At 33.8% G+C, this 16,518-nt stretch overlaps 1 protein-coding gene across 1 annotated transcript; it reads left to right on the top strand.

The window, feature by feature from the left end:
• Positions 1 to 845: 845 nt before the first annotated feature.
• LOC110036820 lies at positions 846 to 3,615 on the top strand (the record flags this gene model as incomplete). Its single annotated transcript, XM_020741354.1, has 5 exons — positions 846 to 1,182; positions 1,365 to 1,469; positions 1,605 to 1,684; positions 1,784 to 2,206; positions 3,478 to 3,615. Coding segments are annotated over exons 1-5 (1,083 nt in total), but the record flags the coding sequence as incomplete, so codon positions are not given.
• Positions 3,616 to 16,518: the final 12,903 nt, after the last annotated feature.

Raw genomic sequence — 16,518 nt, 5'->3', positions numbered from 1 at the left:
TCAATCTGAAGTACAGAAATTAAGAGAGGGTAATATTGGGTTCATAGAAACTTTGAAAATGGGGGGACCTCATCATTCCAGAGGAAGGACCAGATCAAGATCTCAGCCTTCCCCCCACAATAATAATCCCCCCAATGAATAATATGCTTTGTTGGAATATCCGGGGCATTGCCCACCCTCAGTCTTTAAAAAGACTGATCTATCTCAATAAAAAACACAAGTTGTGGTGCTTTACTATACTTGAACCTTTGGTTCAACATAATTCTCAGTGAATTCTCCAAAAATTCCCTGGTTTCTCACATTATGCTAGCAAAAATAATAAAATTTGGTTCTTTTGTAGGAAATAAATTCAATGGAGCATTATTATAGACCATCATTAGTTCATGCATTTCTCCCTGATTGTACAAGGACATTTGGAGTATGCCACTTTTGTTTATGCTGACAGTCTGAAAGCTGATAGATAGGAATTATGGGAAGGCTTACATCTCATCAACCAAAATATGAACTCCCCTAGGATAGTGGGGGAGATTTTAATTGCATCTTTGATGCAGCTGAGAAGTCTTTAGGGAGACCTCCCAATTTCTCTAAACTGACTTATTTCAATGATCAAATACAGCAAGCTGGTTTGTTTGATTTGGGGTACCAGGGCCCTAAGTTCATTTAGAAGAGGGGTGCTATATGGGAAAGACTAGACAGGATGTTAGTTTATGACCGCTGGCTGAAACACTATCTCCTTACTTTTGTTACCCACCTAGCCCTCACTTGTTCTGACCACAGACCTCTCCTCATCTCCATAACATCCCTAGTTACCACTTCACCCCCACCCTCCTTTCAGGTACCTAGACATGTGGTCTACCCACCCTCTTTTCCATAACTGTATTGCCTCTAACTGGTTGGGTATTGAACACCCTGACCCTTTTATCAAGCTTAGCCTTCTGCATCATAAAACCAGCAAAGCCTTGAGGAGATGGGGTTGGGAAACATTTGGTAATGTGTTTTCCAATGTGTTGTCTACTGAAAAAGAGGTTGAGAGACTTGAGGCCGCTGCTCAAAATAACCTTGCCACTGAAACTGATCTGCTGACTGCCCAGTCTAATCTGATTAAAGCTATTGATATTCAGGATCTGATACTCAAACAAAAGGCTTCTATAAGTGGTTTCTCTGAGGGGACAGAAACACCAAGTTTTATCATGCCTACATAAGTTATAAGAGGAAATGTAATACCATACATTCCATAATCTGCAAGGATGGCAGGTGGCTGAATGATAATGATCTTATTGCAAAGGATGCTGTTAATTTCTACAGCTCTCTTTAAAACTCTTCTGTTGATCTTTATACTGAATATGATGATTTCTTTGCTGAAGAATCCAATTACACTGGTCAACTTAACCTCATTGAACCCCCTTCGGTTGAGGAAATTTGGCAAGCTTTAAGCAGTATTGATAGCTCTAAGGCAGCTGGCCCTGATGGTTTTACAGATGACTTCTACAAATAAACTTGGCACATCATTAAGGGGGAGGTGGTGGAGGCATTTTTGAGATTCTTTAAAGGAGTCAACCTCCCCAACTATTTCAGTAACACTTCTATTGTGCTAATCCCTAAAGGGGAATTACAAAAAACCTGGGAAAAACACAGGCCTATAAGCCTGACTTCTGTCATCAGCAAACTCATCAGCAAGATCATTGTGAGAAGGCTGCAACCTCACTTAGACAAAATCATATGCCCTAACCAAACTGCCTTTATTAAAGGTAGATCTATTAATGATAATGTGTTGTTGGCACAGGAACTCACTTTGGGTCTTGATAAAATCAGCAGAGGAGGAAACCTCATATACAAATTAGACATTAAAAAGGCCTATGATACCATTGACTGGAACTTTATCTTTGGTATGCTCACAACTAGAGGATTTCAGCATGAATTTAGAAATCTTATTCAAAGATGGCTTACCAATAATAACCACTCCATCCTTATCAATGGCCAACTCCAGGGGAATTTCACAGCTTCTAGAGCACTAAAGCAAGGTGATCCACTTTCTCCCACTATCTTTATTATTGTCATGGATTACTTTTCTAGAATGCTTGACAGGAACATTCTCAACAATCAATATTCCAGATTTCACCATAGATCCAATTTAGCTATCTCACATCTCATGTATGTTGATGACATAATGATATTCTCCAATGTTCATAAGCTAGCTGTGAAGAAGGTTTAAAATGCATACAACATTTTCAGAAACAATCTGGAATGGAATTTTGTCCTACTAAGTGCCAACTTATATTTAACAAGAGGACTTCTCCAAATACCAAGCACTGGATCTCCAGTTACACTGGCTTCTCCACTGCTAGGGAACCTGTAGGGTATCTGGGAGTTCAACTCATTAGGGGAAGATCAAAGTTGACTCAATTTGATGAGATCCTATAGAAAATTCAGAGAAATCTATCCAGTTGGTCTCATTCCTTCTTGTCTAATGGGGGAAGGATCACTCTTCTAAAAAGTATCCTGACAACCTTGCCCTCTTATATCCTTTAAACTAACTACCTCAAGAAAAGCACCCAAATCTAGTTGGAGAGAGTTTTTAACAGATTTTTATGGGCTGGTCAAAGAAAGCAGTTACACTGGGCTTCTTGGCAGAAGGTTTCCAAACCCATTTCAGCTGGTGGGTGGGGTTCAAGGGGCTCCAACAAGTTGTAAATATTAATTTCTGCAAGATGTGGATTCAATTCAGAGCACAAACTTCCTTGTGGGCAAAATTCATGTATGTTAAGTATTGTAAGGGAAAACACCCCTCCCTTATCAATAAAAAGCTGGGAGACTCCAAAATTTGGACAAACATGCTAAAATTCAGAGAGCAAGCTGAAGACATGTACATTTGGGATTTGGGGAATGGTAAAGTGAACTTTTTGCTTGACAACTTGTGTCCTAAAGACTGGATTGGGGCCCCCCCTCCAGATTTTAACCCTTAGCTCCTAGCCAGTGACTTCTGGGATGGGGACTCCTGGGATGTTCCTGAGCTCCAATCTCTCATTCAGGAGCCTCATTTATCTCTAGTCACTGGAATTGTGTTTGCTAAAGACAGAAAGGATAAGGTCATTTGGCAAAGTTACACTAACCAAAGCCTGGCCAAAGCAATTTATGCCAAGTTAAATCTCTGGGAGAATGTCAATTGGGGTGAGGTCATCTGGAACAGATTCCTATCCCCCTCCATTTATCCCCCTCCATTTCTCAGATTCCTATCCCCCTCCATTTCTTTCTTCTGCTGGAGATTCTTCAACAACCTCTTGCCCACTGATGATATTCAGAAACTTAAAGGATTAAGAGGACCCTCTAGATGTTATCTTTGTCTGAAAAGTGAGGATACATTCAACACCTATTTTTCAAATGTAAATTTGCTCAAGAGGTGTGGAAAGAGCTCCTTATTGGGATAAAGAAGGACCTTTTGGACAAGGACTAGACTAGTCTCTATGCTGTTTGGCATAGCTGGAGAAGTACACAGGAGGAGTCTGTCCCCTTCATTGTGGCTTGGTTCTTGTGGATGGGCGGGAACAGCAACAAAGGTTCTTGTGGATGGGTAGGAACAACAACAAACATGATGATAAGAGTATCCAAAACAACAAGGTAACCAGAAACTGTGTTGCCTATCTAAATAAAATTTCTCAGCTTAAGAACTGTCCTAGCTTAAATATGGCCCAGACCAGTAACACTATCAATCATAACGGAATTGAGACTGTCACTTAGAACCCTCCTGATAATCTAACCATGAAAATAAACACTGATGACAGCTTCTCTAAATGAGGTGCTGGGGTGGGAGGGGTTTTTAGAAACTCCACCAGTAATTGTCTACTTTTCTTCCATGCTCCCACTGTGGCAATTAATGCCCTTGAAGCTGAGCTTATTGCTATCTACTGGGCCCTTACTTTTGCAAAAAAGGCATCTTCGCAGAAACTCTGGATTGAGGTTGACTCTTCACAGCTTCTCTCTTTGTTGAGCTCTGATAAGCCATCCTCATGGCACCATATGCATTGGAAGAAAAAAATTGGCAATCTCTTCAAAAGTCTCACTATCCATATGTCCTTCATCTACAGAGAGGGTAACCAACCAGCCAACTGGCTTGTCAGACAAGGAACCTTTGCTAACTCTATTTCTGTTGATACAACACCTCCTACCCCCCTTGCCCTCCTACTTCACGGTGACAAGCTGAAGATCCCCCACCTCAGAGTCAAACCAAGGCCACTTAAAGAGTTTTAGTGCTTTTTTTGTTTGCTACTTTTGTTTTTTTTTCTTTTCATTTGTAACTTTTTTGGAAACTTTTGATCAAACTGATCCCATATCTTTCAAAGTTTAGATGAGAGATCACTACACCTCAAGCTGTGTATCTATCTTGTGAGATAGACACATGACTTGATAGTGAGGCTCAATCAAATAAATAAAGAAATGTATAACATACGTTTTGTCTACAAAACAATTTTATTATAAGCTAACAACTTCCCCTATATGATATAAAATTTTAAATAGGGTTTATATTAAGTTAGGTTCTTGAAAGTTTCCTATAAAGACAAGCCCTTATAGTTAATTACATCTTAGATAGTTGAAGACGTCTAAGAAAACTCTCGATAAAAATAAGGGAATATTATCTTCAGGAGTTTCAATGGATAGGTCTTTTCAAAGAGGTCAAACAAAGAGGTGTGAAAGGGGAGTGGTTCAAATTTGGAATATTATTTTTGGAATCTAAAGGAATAAGAACTAGGAGATTTCATGGATCCTAAGGATAACCTTGATAACTTCCCAAGCTATCCTACTATTTGGCTTTAATTTAGAGGAGATTTATTTGGCTTTAATTTAGAGGAGAAATATTTAAATGTTTCATCCTACAAATTTTATTAATTAGAACTTACATTCATATGAAACGATCACACAAATAGCCTTAAAGATGTGAGGATTTAGATTTTGATAAATGACAACATCGCAATCCTAAAATAGGTTAAGGCTTAAATTGTATAGCAGGGCTACACAAAGGCCTGAAGAAAAGTTAAGGATTGATGTTGCACTAGGCAAACAACCTCAAAATCCTATGGCTTATTTTTTAATTCTAAGGAATTTTTTAGTTGGTGTAGACATGTTTTGCTATTTAAGATGGTCATGCTGCCCACAATGCTAGCTCCAAGCTTGCTAGCTCCAAGCTCCTTGCAAGCTCCTTGTCATGGTGAGTTTAATTTTTCTAATGTGTCAAGTCATGATTTCAAATCAAGTGTTTCCTACGGTCATGGTTATTTAAATATTATGGGGGATGTTAAATTTGATTAGAGCAACACCAGTTAGGATCCACGGTTCCTTCATTCTGGTATCACTATTTTCTTTTAAATTTACTTAGCTTAAACAAGTTGTGAAACCCATTTAAACTAGGGCGATCTCGTTAACAACCATAGGTTACCTCCTCCGAGGGAATCCTGTAAACTTAAAAAGACATTTTATGTTTAGTCAAATTTCAAAGGATTTATGATTATCTTTGAAACAGTTTTTTTTAGGTTTTGAAAATGTTGATTAATTTTTGAAAAAGTTGTTTTGAATTTGCAAGTGAAGTAAATAACTCACCTCAAGGAATTTATAATAGAAAGTAAAATGACAAAAATTTGCAAGTGAAATTAAGTAACACTATTAAAGCGTACCTATCATCTTCTAGGCATTCCTCTTCTAGGCAATCCTGCTGAAAGATTAGATTTTACAAAATGTACATAGTCTTGCAGAAATTTAAATAAATTTCAAGAGTAGATGAAGGTGTATCTATAAACTCCGAACTATGATTTATTGAGTCCCAAAAGATCTTAATGAATGATTTTAGAACAAAATACAGTAAGTTCAATTTGTCCTTTAAAATATTCAACAGAATATAAAGTTTTCGAGGAATGGCCCTGAATTGCTTTAAAGGCCCCTTGAAATATTTGAGCTCATTTTGAACTTATCATATTATTCTACTAGTCATCCAAGGTCAAATTAAAATTACCCTATTACTCGGTAAACTTTGACATTTTAATCATCTTGAGGACAAAGTATTCAACTAATCAATTGATATTTTACTTAAAAGTTATGTAGGTGAATGTCCCTAAGGCAAGTTTCACTCATTAAGGACCATTGTACCCACCACTAAAGTTGGGCTTTGGGATGTTAATCATCAATCATATTATCTTCTAAATCCCATTAAATAAGTATTAAAATCAACCCTAGATCACCACCAAGCCCTTTAATAAATCTAATGAGAAAAAGATTAGCAAATATTAAAATTTTAATTTAGATGATATGGATTCTGATTAAAAGAAGTCATGTTATCATTAATTGTGGACTTAATCATAAGTGAAACATCATCTCCTTAGCTTAAGCCCATCACATAGAAATCATATAATCTTAATTAACTTCCAAATCTGATAATTAAGAAAATTCATAAATTTATTCTTATTATGGAAAAGGTGGCAAGTTAGTTTCTACCTTTTTCCCATTATATTTCAATCATCCAAACATATTCATTAAGATCAAAATTACCCATTTTCCCTTTGGTTAATCTTAAATTTTCATTAAGGAACCAAAAGCCTAAAATGACCACTTTACTCTTAGAACTCTTCACCTCATAACTTATGAAGCATAATTCAAGTGACTTAAGAGATTTTAGAATACCCTATCCATAGAGTAATTAAAACATTAGAGGAGAAAATTGTGATTTTTTTAAATTAATATTTAATTTAAATAATTATTTTAACCTAAAAAATAGGATTTTCAAAGTTAATTTATTTAATCAATCAAAATAAAGTTTTTATTTTATGAGAAAAGTATTAGAGATTCCCTTAAGTCAGAGAAAACACTTAGGTAAAATTCTATGTTTTTCTAATTTGTGTTTTAATTTAATTTTGTAATTATTTATTGGTTTTTTAATGATTTAATTAAATGGAAAATTTTATTTTAATTATCAAAAAAATTTTTTACAATTTTATTAAACCTCCCTAAGGCTAGAGAACTCAAAGAAAACAAATATTATATTTTTATGATTTTCAATTTAATTATAGTAATTATTTTAAGGAGAAAATAAGGGAAATACATTTTTAAGCATTTGGAGATTTATTTTTAGCTTAAAAAAATTAGGAAAAGTATTTTAATAAGTCCTAAATGATTAGGGAACCATTAGGAACATTTTGAAATATTTTTGTATTTTTGGAAATTTTAATTATTTTTATTGTTTTTAGTTCAAAATAAAGCTAAAAAATCAAGTAATTTATAAAAAATTACTTTTATTTTTTCTAAGTCTGCTAATCACAAGGAACTCACAAAACCACTTTTCATAATTTTCCTAAATGTATTTAATTTAATATAATTTTTTTGTTCAAAAATATAATGTGTCTTAAAAGATCAACTTTAGTGCTTAAACTTAATCAAATAATTCTGAAATTTTTACAATTGATTAAAATGATTTTTACACACAATGTAGAATTGAATTTTTATTATTATTTAATTTAAACTAATTAATAAAAGACATACACATTCAATTAATTATAGAAATTTACAAAATTATTTAAACCCTCATAATATTTTTTTTAAGCTTCTCTGACCATAAGAAACCTACTAAATATTGTCACATAATTTTTCAAGTGGTATTTCAATTTATATAATTAGATTAAGCATAGAGATGTCCTCTGACTTATGAAACATAGAGATGTCCTCTGCCTTATGAAAAATCAGAGAACAATCAGAGAACATAGTCTCTATCAAGAGGAACAAACCCTCAAAATTTTAAGCCATGGTGAGCAGAGCTTAGCCATAATGAATTAAAATACCACAGAGAGTATTTAATTAATTAAGAATCAAAGAGTTGTCAAATAATTTTTATTTTTGGTCCACATTATTCTCTTCTATTCACTGAGTAAGAGGGTTTTTTAAATTTATTTTTATGATTTTTCTATGAAAGAATATAAATTTTTCAATTTCTCATATTTAAATAAATCCAAAAAAATCCATATTTTTCTACTTAAACACGTGGTGCCACCTCAACCTCGCCAACTCCAAAGTCTCCATGCAACGCTCTACTATTCGCTGTCGCCAACCACGTAGCCGCCTCGTCAGCCTGCCTTTTTGTTCCATCCACTAGTCCAACGTGATCTCAACCGTCCATGATATAAATGCAAGATCAGATGGCATCCGTTTATCATCCTCAAGTGACCTAACCCGTAAATCCTTCACAATAAATCCTTATGATCTCGAGCTAGACTCAACCAAATCACTTCAAGTTTGTTCTTATACCTTCATCTACTCAAGATGAACATATCTATATGGCATATACGGTATGAAATATAGTAAATATGTATGGAGAATCAAATGAAGCTTCGTTTAGGGTTGATGCTCAATACCATTGTCTGAGAGGCGAGGCCTCAATCAGATGACTTTAGCAGCTTCAATTAGGTCCAAAAAACCTCTAGATGAAGTCTTATGCCCTGATTAATTAACTAGGTATGATTTCGATCAAAGTGGATTTTAGGTTTTGATCAAAATCTATGTTAGGGGCTCTCTGTTATGGGGCTTTGTGGGGAATTAACTCCTCTCACTCAGAGGATGGTGTGTGCATAATTAATTGGAGTTTGGTGGACTGTGGAGTTATAGGGAAATTTGTCCTGGTTTTCCTTGAATTTTGAACCCAAAATTGAGCTCTCACAATTGAAATCCAGAAGGAAAAAATGATGGGCTTGAGCTTAGGAGTTCTTGAAGATTGCCTGGAAGCAATTGGGTAGGATCTCCCCAAGGAAATTGGATTGCCTTATGTTTTGGCCATTAGAGAGTGGTTTAAATAAAATGGCTTAGGGTAGCTGCCAGGGCCAATTGGTGGGTGCAAAACAATGCTTATGTGGAGGGTTTAAAAGTGCCAAAGCCAATTGGAATTGACTAGCTGAGATGGGTGAGTTTGGGTTTAAATGGAGGCATGGGGCACTCAAATTTTGTGTTTTCTGGTGACTAGGGTGGCTGGCCAGAGTAGGGGAGGTGGTCAGGCAGCCAATTGAGCCAAGGGGATATTTAATTAAGCTTAACTCCTAATGGTATGGCATGATGGAAAGTATATTTTTGGCTTAGAACTAAAAAAAGGATAAAATCCCTTAAATCAAGGGACCATTGGTCCATCGCTCCCCCCATTGGCCCAGCGCTCCCATAGGGTGGGCTAAGTGAGTCTAGCCTAGTCACTAGGTTCTAAAAGTGGGCTGTAGAAGCTTTGTCTTGGTCAATTTTAGTGCATGGGTTCAATTTGGGTCAATGTGGGTCTAATTGGCTTGAAGTTGGGTTTGGGTTGGGCTAGCCATGACATTGGACTCAATGGATTGATTGATATGGTGTATATGATTGTGACAAAGGGTTTAGAAAAGATTTGTAGTGATTTTGAATTGATTTGGAGGGTCAATTTGAAGGATTTGGATGAATTGATTTGGAGGGTCAATTTGAAGGATTTTGGCCATTTGATCAATTTGGGGATGTTGGGTTAAACTTGAGTTTATGTTAGGCTAGAGTTAGGCTAAGTCCAAATTGAGGGTTCCAAATGGTCTATCAGGATGCTATGAAGAGTTCTCAACATTAACTGGGTGTCAATTTTAGGATTTGGGCATTCAATTTGGTAACATTTGGAGACATGGCTAATTTGGGGCAAAATTCGGGATTTTGGACTAAGTTGATTTTGACTGAAATAGAGGCTTGACCAAGGCCAATTGATGGTTCATTTTGATATGGGGGAGTGTTTTGAAAAATTTATGATGCAAAATTAGGGCAATTGGATAGGTTTGGAGGTTCAATTGAGTGAGATCTTGGTTTTGGGTCTAATTGGGGCTTTTTGATTTGGGTTGAAATTAGATTCAAATGTGGGTCAATTGGGCTTGGATTTGGTTTGAATTGAGTTTGGTCATGATGAATTTGAGTTTATAATTGAAATTGGGGAAAATTGGAATCAAATTGGTGGACATTAGGGGTGAATTGGGGTAATTGGGTCTTTAAGGGCAATTTGAAGCTTTTGGCCAAAATGGGTCAAATTGATCAAACTGGGTTTAATTGAAGGGTCCAAATTGGTTTTAGGGACATTTGAAATGATTATGAAGGTTTTGGAAAAGCTTGGGCCACCAAGGATATTTTGGTAATTTTGGCAAAATGAGTGGTATTTTGGTAATTTTGGGAGGCTTTGTGCAATTTGGGTGATGTTATGTGGTTTAAGATGATTTTTTAAGAAATTTGGCTATTTTGGGTGAAATTGGGAATTTTGGTCAAACTTAGGGTTTTGAGGTGTTTTGGTAAATTGGGCAGATTTAGGAGCAAAAGGCTAAGTTATTTATTTTAGTGAAATTTAGGTGTGGTGAAAATGAGGTGCCAACCACCCTATTTGAGCCATGGATCAATGGAATCTCCATTTGAGTCCTCTATGTACTGTTCTTATCTAAACCCTAGCCTAGGGCTAGTGGGTCTAGGGAACCATCTACATGAGTCTCCCAAAAGATCAAGGGATTAAAGTTAATCAAGTTTGGGTTTAGGTTTGAAAGTGGTGTGTAATGTACAAGTGTGTGAGTGAGAGCAACTAAGACCACACCACCAGAGGGTTGACCCTAAGGCCAACCCTAAAGCAATCCTATGGGAACTCTCCTTGAGCTCCCCTATAGTGGTCCCACCTACTAATTGCTAAATGTTAAGACCAGTATATGGAACTTCAAGTTGACCAAAGAAGAGTTTAGAAATTCTAATATTAAGGGTTCCTTTCTAGTCCTCTAAAAACGGTCAACAAGAAAGTCCTATGGCTAGACCCTAAGCTACTAATGAGGAAAAACTAGACCTCAAACAAAAGTGAGGTCAACACATCTCTAAATAGAGTAGGCCAATAAAATCCATATTTCAAAAATTTTATGAACATTTCTATCATTCCCCAAATGACCATCAAATTCAGCATCATGACTTTTTTGGATAATTTCTTGAATTTCTTTGTAAGGCACACATCATCTCATTATTAAATATTTGCATTGTTTATACAAATAAGGGTCATCCCAAAAATAAGATTTTGCATCATGAATGAATTTTCTTATGTTGTTTTCATAGTCTATATGGTAAAATACCACTAATAATATAGTTTATAATATCAGCATACCATGGTATTTCCCATCCTTTAAAGCTAAAGTTGTTCATCAGGAAAAGTTTCATTTATTTATTTTACTAAATCAAGAATTTCTTCCTGTTCATGTTTGATTTTGAAACCTAGATAGATGATCAGCAATTTGATTATCAGTTTTTTTTCTATCAACTATTACAAATTCAAACTCTTACATCAACAATACCCATCTAATTGCATCAGAAGTATCCATCTAATTAATCTTGGTTTCGCGTCCTTTTTAGACATTAAATATTTTATAGTTGAGTGTTTAGTATGCACAACGCATTTAACTCCAATCAGATATGACCTAAACTTATCAAAAGCATAAACAGTTACTATAAACTCTCTTTTAGTAGTGGTATAGTTAATTTGAGCATCATTACAATTCTTACCAGCATAGTATATGAGTTTAAAAATCTTATCATATATTTTCCCTAACACAGCTCCAATTGCATAATCACTAGCATCACACATTAATTCAAAAGGTTTCTCCCATTTAGGTGAAATAATTATATGAGCAGTGGTCAATTTTTCCTTTAAAATTTCAAAGGCTTTAAGGTAATCTTGGTTAAAGTAAAATTTTGTATCTTTTTCTAGGAGTTGGCACAAAGGCTTTGTAATTTTTAAAAAATCTTTAATATATCACTTGTAAAATTCAGCATGTCTTAAAAAGCTCCTAACTCCTTTTATAGTAGTAGGTGGAGGTAGGTTTGATATTAACTAAATTTTTGAAGGATCTACTTTGATGTCATTTTCTGAAATTTTATGACCAAGCACAATTTCTCCTGCAACCATAAATTGACATTTTTCTTATTTTAATATGATATTAGTCTTTTCACATCATTCTAGAACTTTCTTTAAATGATTTAGACATATTTCAAATAAAGTTCCAAATACAAAAAAATCATCCATAAAGAATTCAATCCCTTTTTCAATTAAATCACTGAAAATTGACATCATACATCTTTAAATATTGCAGGTGCATTACATAATCCAAAGGGCATTCTCCGAAATGCAAAAGTTCCATATGGACTAGTAAATGTTTATTTCTATTGATCCTCTGTAGCAATATGAATTTGATGATAACTGGTATATCAATCTAGAAAACTAAAATATATGTGAAAATATATGTGCCCAGCCAGCCTATCCAACATCTGGTCTAAAAAGGGTAAAGGAAAATGATCCTTTCTAATGGTTGAATTTAATTTTCTATAATCTATACAAGCACTATCTGAAATAGAATATATTATTCCAGCATCTAACCATTTTAAACTCTCTTTCTTAACAACTTCTTTCATCATAAGTTTCAATCTCCTTTGAGGATCGGCTCTTGGTTTATCTTGATCTTCCAATAAAATTCTATGCATACGAATTGAAGGGTTGATTCCTTTAATATCATCTAATGCCCATCCAAAGGCTTTTTTATATCTTCTCAAAGTTTTTAAAAACTGTTGTTGTTGTGTATCAGTTAATTTTGAGGATACTATAACATGTAATGTAGATAAATCTCCTAAAAATGAATACTTTAATTGTGTAAGAAGTGTTTTCAATTCTAGTTCAGGTGGTTTCTCCATAGATGAAATCAAATTCTTATTACTCTTTGTAGGGTCTAACATTTCAAATTTTTCCTGAACATAATCCAAATATTCATTACTCACTTCCATAGATTCATTTTGAATTTTATCCTTATCTTGATATTCCAAATATTGCTTTACAAATTCTTTTTGAAATGTATTCTTGAAATATCTATGGTTTAAATATTCGTTAATATCCATTCTAAAGCATTCAATCACTTGCTCTTTTGCAAGGTATATCATTAATTTTGTAATATTAAATGTAACCTCTTGATCACTAACTCTCATAGTTAGTTCTCCTTTCTGCACATCTATCAAAGCACTTCCAGTGGCAAGGAATGATCTTCCTAAAATTTATCTTCCTCTATATCTAATACAATAAAGTCCACAGGAAAAATAAATTTATCAACTTTTACCAAAACATCTTTTATAACTCTTTTAGGATAGGTAATTGAACGATCAGCTAACTGAAGAGTTACAATTTTAGGTGAAATATCTCCTAAACTCAACCTTCTAAAAATTGATAAAGGTATAAGATTAATACTGGCTTCTAAATCACATAAAGCTTTTCCTAAAAATTTTTCATCAATAGCACAAGGAATAGTAAAACTTTCAGGATATTTAAGTTTTTAAGGAAGCTTCTTCTGAATTACAGCGTTACACTTTTCATTGAGTGCAGCAGTCTCATTTTCTACAAACTTTCTTTTCTTATTAAGTATATCCTTCATGAACTTCACATAGCTTAGCATTTGTTTCAAGGCTTCAACAAATGGAATGTTTAACGTCAATTTCCTCATTATCTCAAAAACTTTTGAAAATTGGTTATCTCTATGTTTCTGCTTCAATCTTTGAGGAAACGGAGGTGATGTTCTTTCTACAGGTATTTTAATTGGTTGGTTTATTAGGACATTCTGACTCAAAATAAGAATCTTCACTAGACTTTCATTTTCCACCTCATCTTTTTCACCACCTCATCTTTTTCAACTCTCATCTTTTTCAACTTTTTCTTCAACTTTTTTTAACTCTATTTTCTAATTATTTTCCACTTCTTAGTTGAATAGCATTAATTTACTCTTTATTTTGATCTTTAGGATTTACTTTAACATTACTATACAACGTTCCTTGATGTCGATTGCTAAGTGTAGTAGCAATACATCCCAATTGATTTTTCATGTTTATAATTGCAGCTCCTTGACTTTTTAATTGGCTTCCCATTTGAAATATCAATTCATCCATTAACAACTATCCATTGACAACTATTTCTCCTTACTCTGTAAATTATTAAAACCTGGAGGGTAATAAGGTTTATAAGTTGGATTTCCTTGATTGTTGGAGTTTCCCAATGGGTTCGCAGTGTTTTTCCCCCATTGTGAAATTGTAGCATTAAGAGTTATTGTTACTCCAACTAAAATTATGGTGATTCTTCCAACCAGGATTATAATAATCGACATAAGGATTATTAGAATGATTATTTATTGCATTTAAGCTCTCATAAGAAGATTGATTTTCTATCATTTGTCCCATTGAGTTTTCCTCAAGTACACGTGATGTCTGAGAATCATTCATTCCATATTGATCTATCTTCTTTGATATAACAGCTATTTGAGAAACTAACATAGATATTGCATCAAAATCGAGAATATTAGCTACTCTTTTTAGATTTACCCTTTCAAAGGCTCATTCAAAATTATTAGTAGTCATCTCTTCAATTAAAGAATATGCCTCACTGAATGGTTTTGATATTAAAGATCCATCAGCGACAATGTCAATTATTGATCTAAGAGATCCAGCCAATACATTATAAAAATTTTGAATTATTAACCAATCTGGCAAAGCATGGTGTGGACACTTCCTAAGGAGATCTTTAAGTCTTTCCCAGACTTCATAAATTATCTACATTACCTGTTATAGTATCCTCAGAATTAACTAATACAAAAGAACAATAATTGTTGAAAGCTTTAAAAGGATATAAGAAAGCCTTTGGATGGACATTAGCTGATATTAAGGGAATCAGTCCTTTAATTTGTATGCATAAAATCTTATTAGAAGCTCAATATGAACCAAGAGCTCATCCTCAAAGGAGATTAAACCCTATGATGAAAGAACTTGTGAAGAAAGAGATTTTAAAATGATTAGATGATGGAATAATATATCTTATGTCAGACAGTGCTTAAGTAAGTCCAATTCACTGTATTCCAAAGAAAGGAGGTGTGACTGGAGTGATAAATAAGCATAACAAATTAATATCAACAAGACAAGTCACTGGTTGGAGAATCTACATAGATTACAAAAAATTAAATTCTATCATTAGGAAGGATCATTTTCCTTTACCTTTTTTGGACCAGATGTTGGATAGATTGGCTGGGCAAAAATATTTTTGTTTTATAAATGGATATACCGGTAATCACCAAATACCTATTGCTTCAGAGGATCAATAAAAAACAAAATTTACTAGTCCTTAATAAAATTTTGCTTTTCGGCAAATGCCATTTGGATTATGTAATGCACCTGCAATATTTCAAAGATGTATGATGTCAATTTTTAGTGATTTGATTGAAAAAGGGATTTAAGTCTTTATGGACGATTTTTCTATATTTGGAACTTCATTTAAAATATGTTTAAATCATTTAGATAAAGTTTTAGAACACTGTGAAAAGAATAATCAGGTATTGAATTGGGAAAATGTCAATTTATGGTTGTAGGAGGAATTATGCTTTGGCATAAAATTTCAGAAAATGGCACAGAAGTAGATCTTGCAAAAATACAGGTTATATTAAATTTACCTCCAATTATTACTATAAGAGGAGTTAGGAGCTTTTTAGAACATGCCGGATTTTACAGGAGACATATGAAAGACTTTTAAAAAATCACTAAACCTTTATGTCAACTTCTGGAAAAATATACAAGATTTGGCTTTAATTAAGATTGTCTTAAAGCCTTTGAAACTTTAAAGGAAAATTGATCACTGCTCCTATAATTGTTTCATTTGATTGGGAGAAACCTTTTGAATTAATGCGTGATGCTAGTGATTATGCAATTGGAGTTGTTTTAGGATAGAGATATGATAAGTTTTTTAAAGTTATATATTATGCTAGTAAGACTCTTAATGATACTCAGATTAATTACACCAACACTGAAAGAGAATTATTATTCTTTGTATATGCTTTTGATAAGTTTAGGTCATATCTGATTGGAGCTAAATGTGTATTGGAGCTAAATGTTGGAGCTAAATGTGTTGTGCATACTGACTATTCAGCTATTAAATATTTAATGCAGAAGAAGGATGTTAAACCCAGATTAATTAGCATTAATTAGATGGGTACTTCTGATGCAAGAGTTCAATTTTGTCATAGTCGATATGAAAGGGACTGATAATCAAATTATTGATCATCTATCTAGGCTAGAACAAAAAGAAACACTTAATTTGGAAAGAGAAATTAATGAAACTTTTCCTGATGAAAGCTTCTATACTGTAAAAGGATGGGAAATACCACGGTTTGCTGATATTGTTAGTGGTATTTTACCATATGGGCTGACAAAACAATGGGCTGACAAAACAACAGACTGACAAAATAACAGAAAAGAAATTCATTTACGATGCAAAATCATATTTTTGGGATGACCCTTATTTATATAAAAAATGCAGAGATTTAGTAATAAGACGATGTGTGTCTTATAAAGAAATTTAGGAAATTATCCAAAAAATTCATGATTCTGAATTTGGAGGTCATTTTGGGAATGATAGAATTGTTCATAAAATTTTATAATCTAGATTTTATTGGCCTAATCTATTTAGAGATGTTA

Source organism: Phalaenopsis equestris, unplaced genomic scaffold, assembly GCF_001263595.1.
Source record: "Phalaenopsis equestris unplaced genomic scaffold, ASM126359v1 Scaffold211241, whole genome shotgun sequence".
NCBI lineage: Eukaryota > Viridiplantae > Streptophyta > Magnoliopsida > Asparagales > Orchidaceae > Phalaenopsis > Phalaenopsis equestris.
This window is presented reverse-complemented; position numbering and strand designations above follow the sequence as displayed.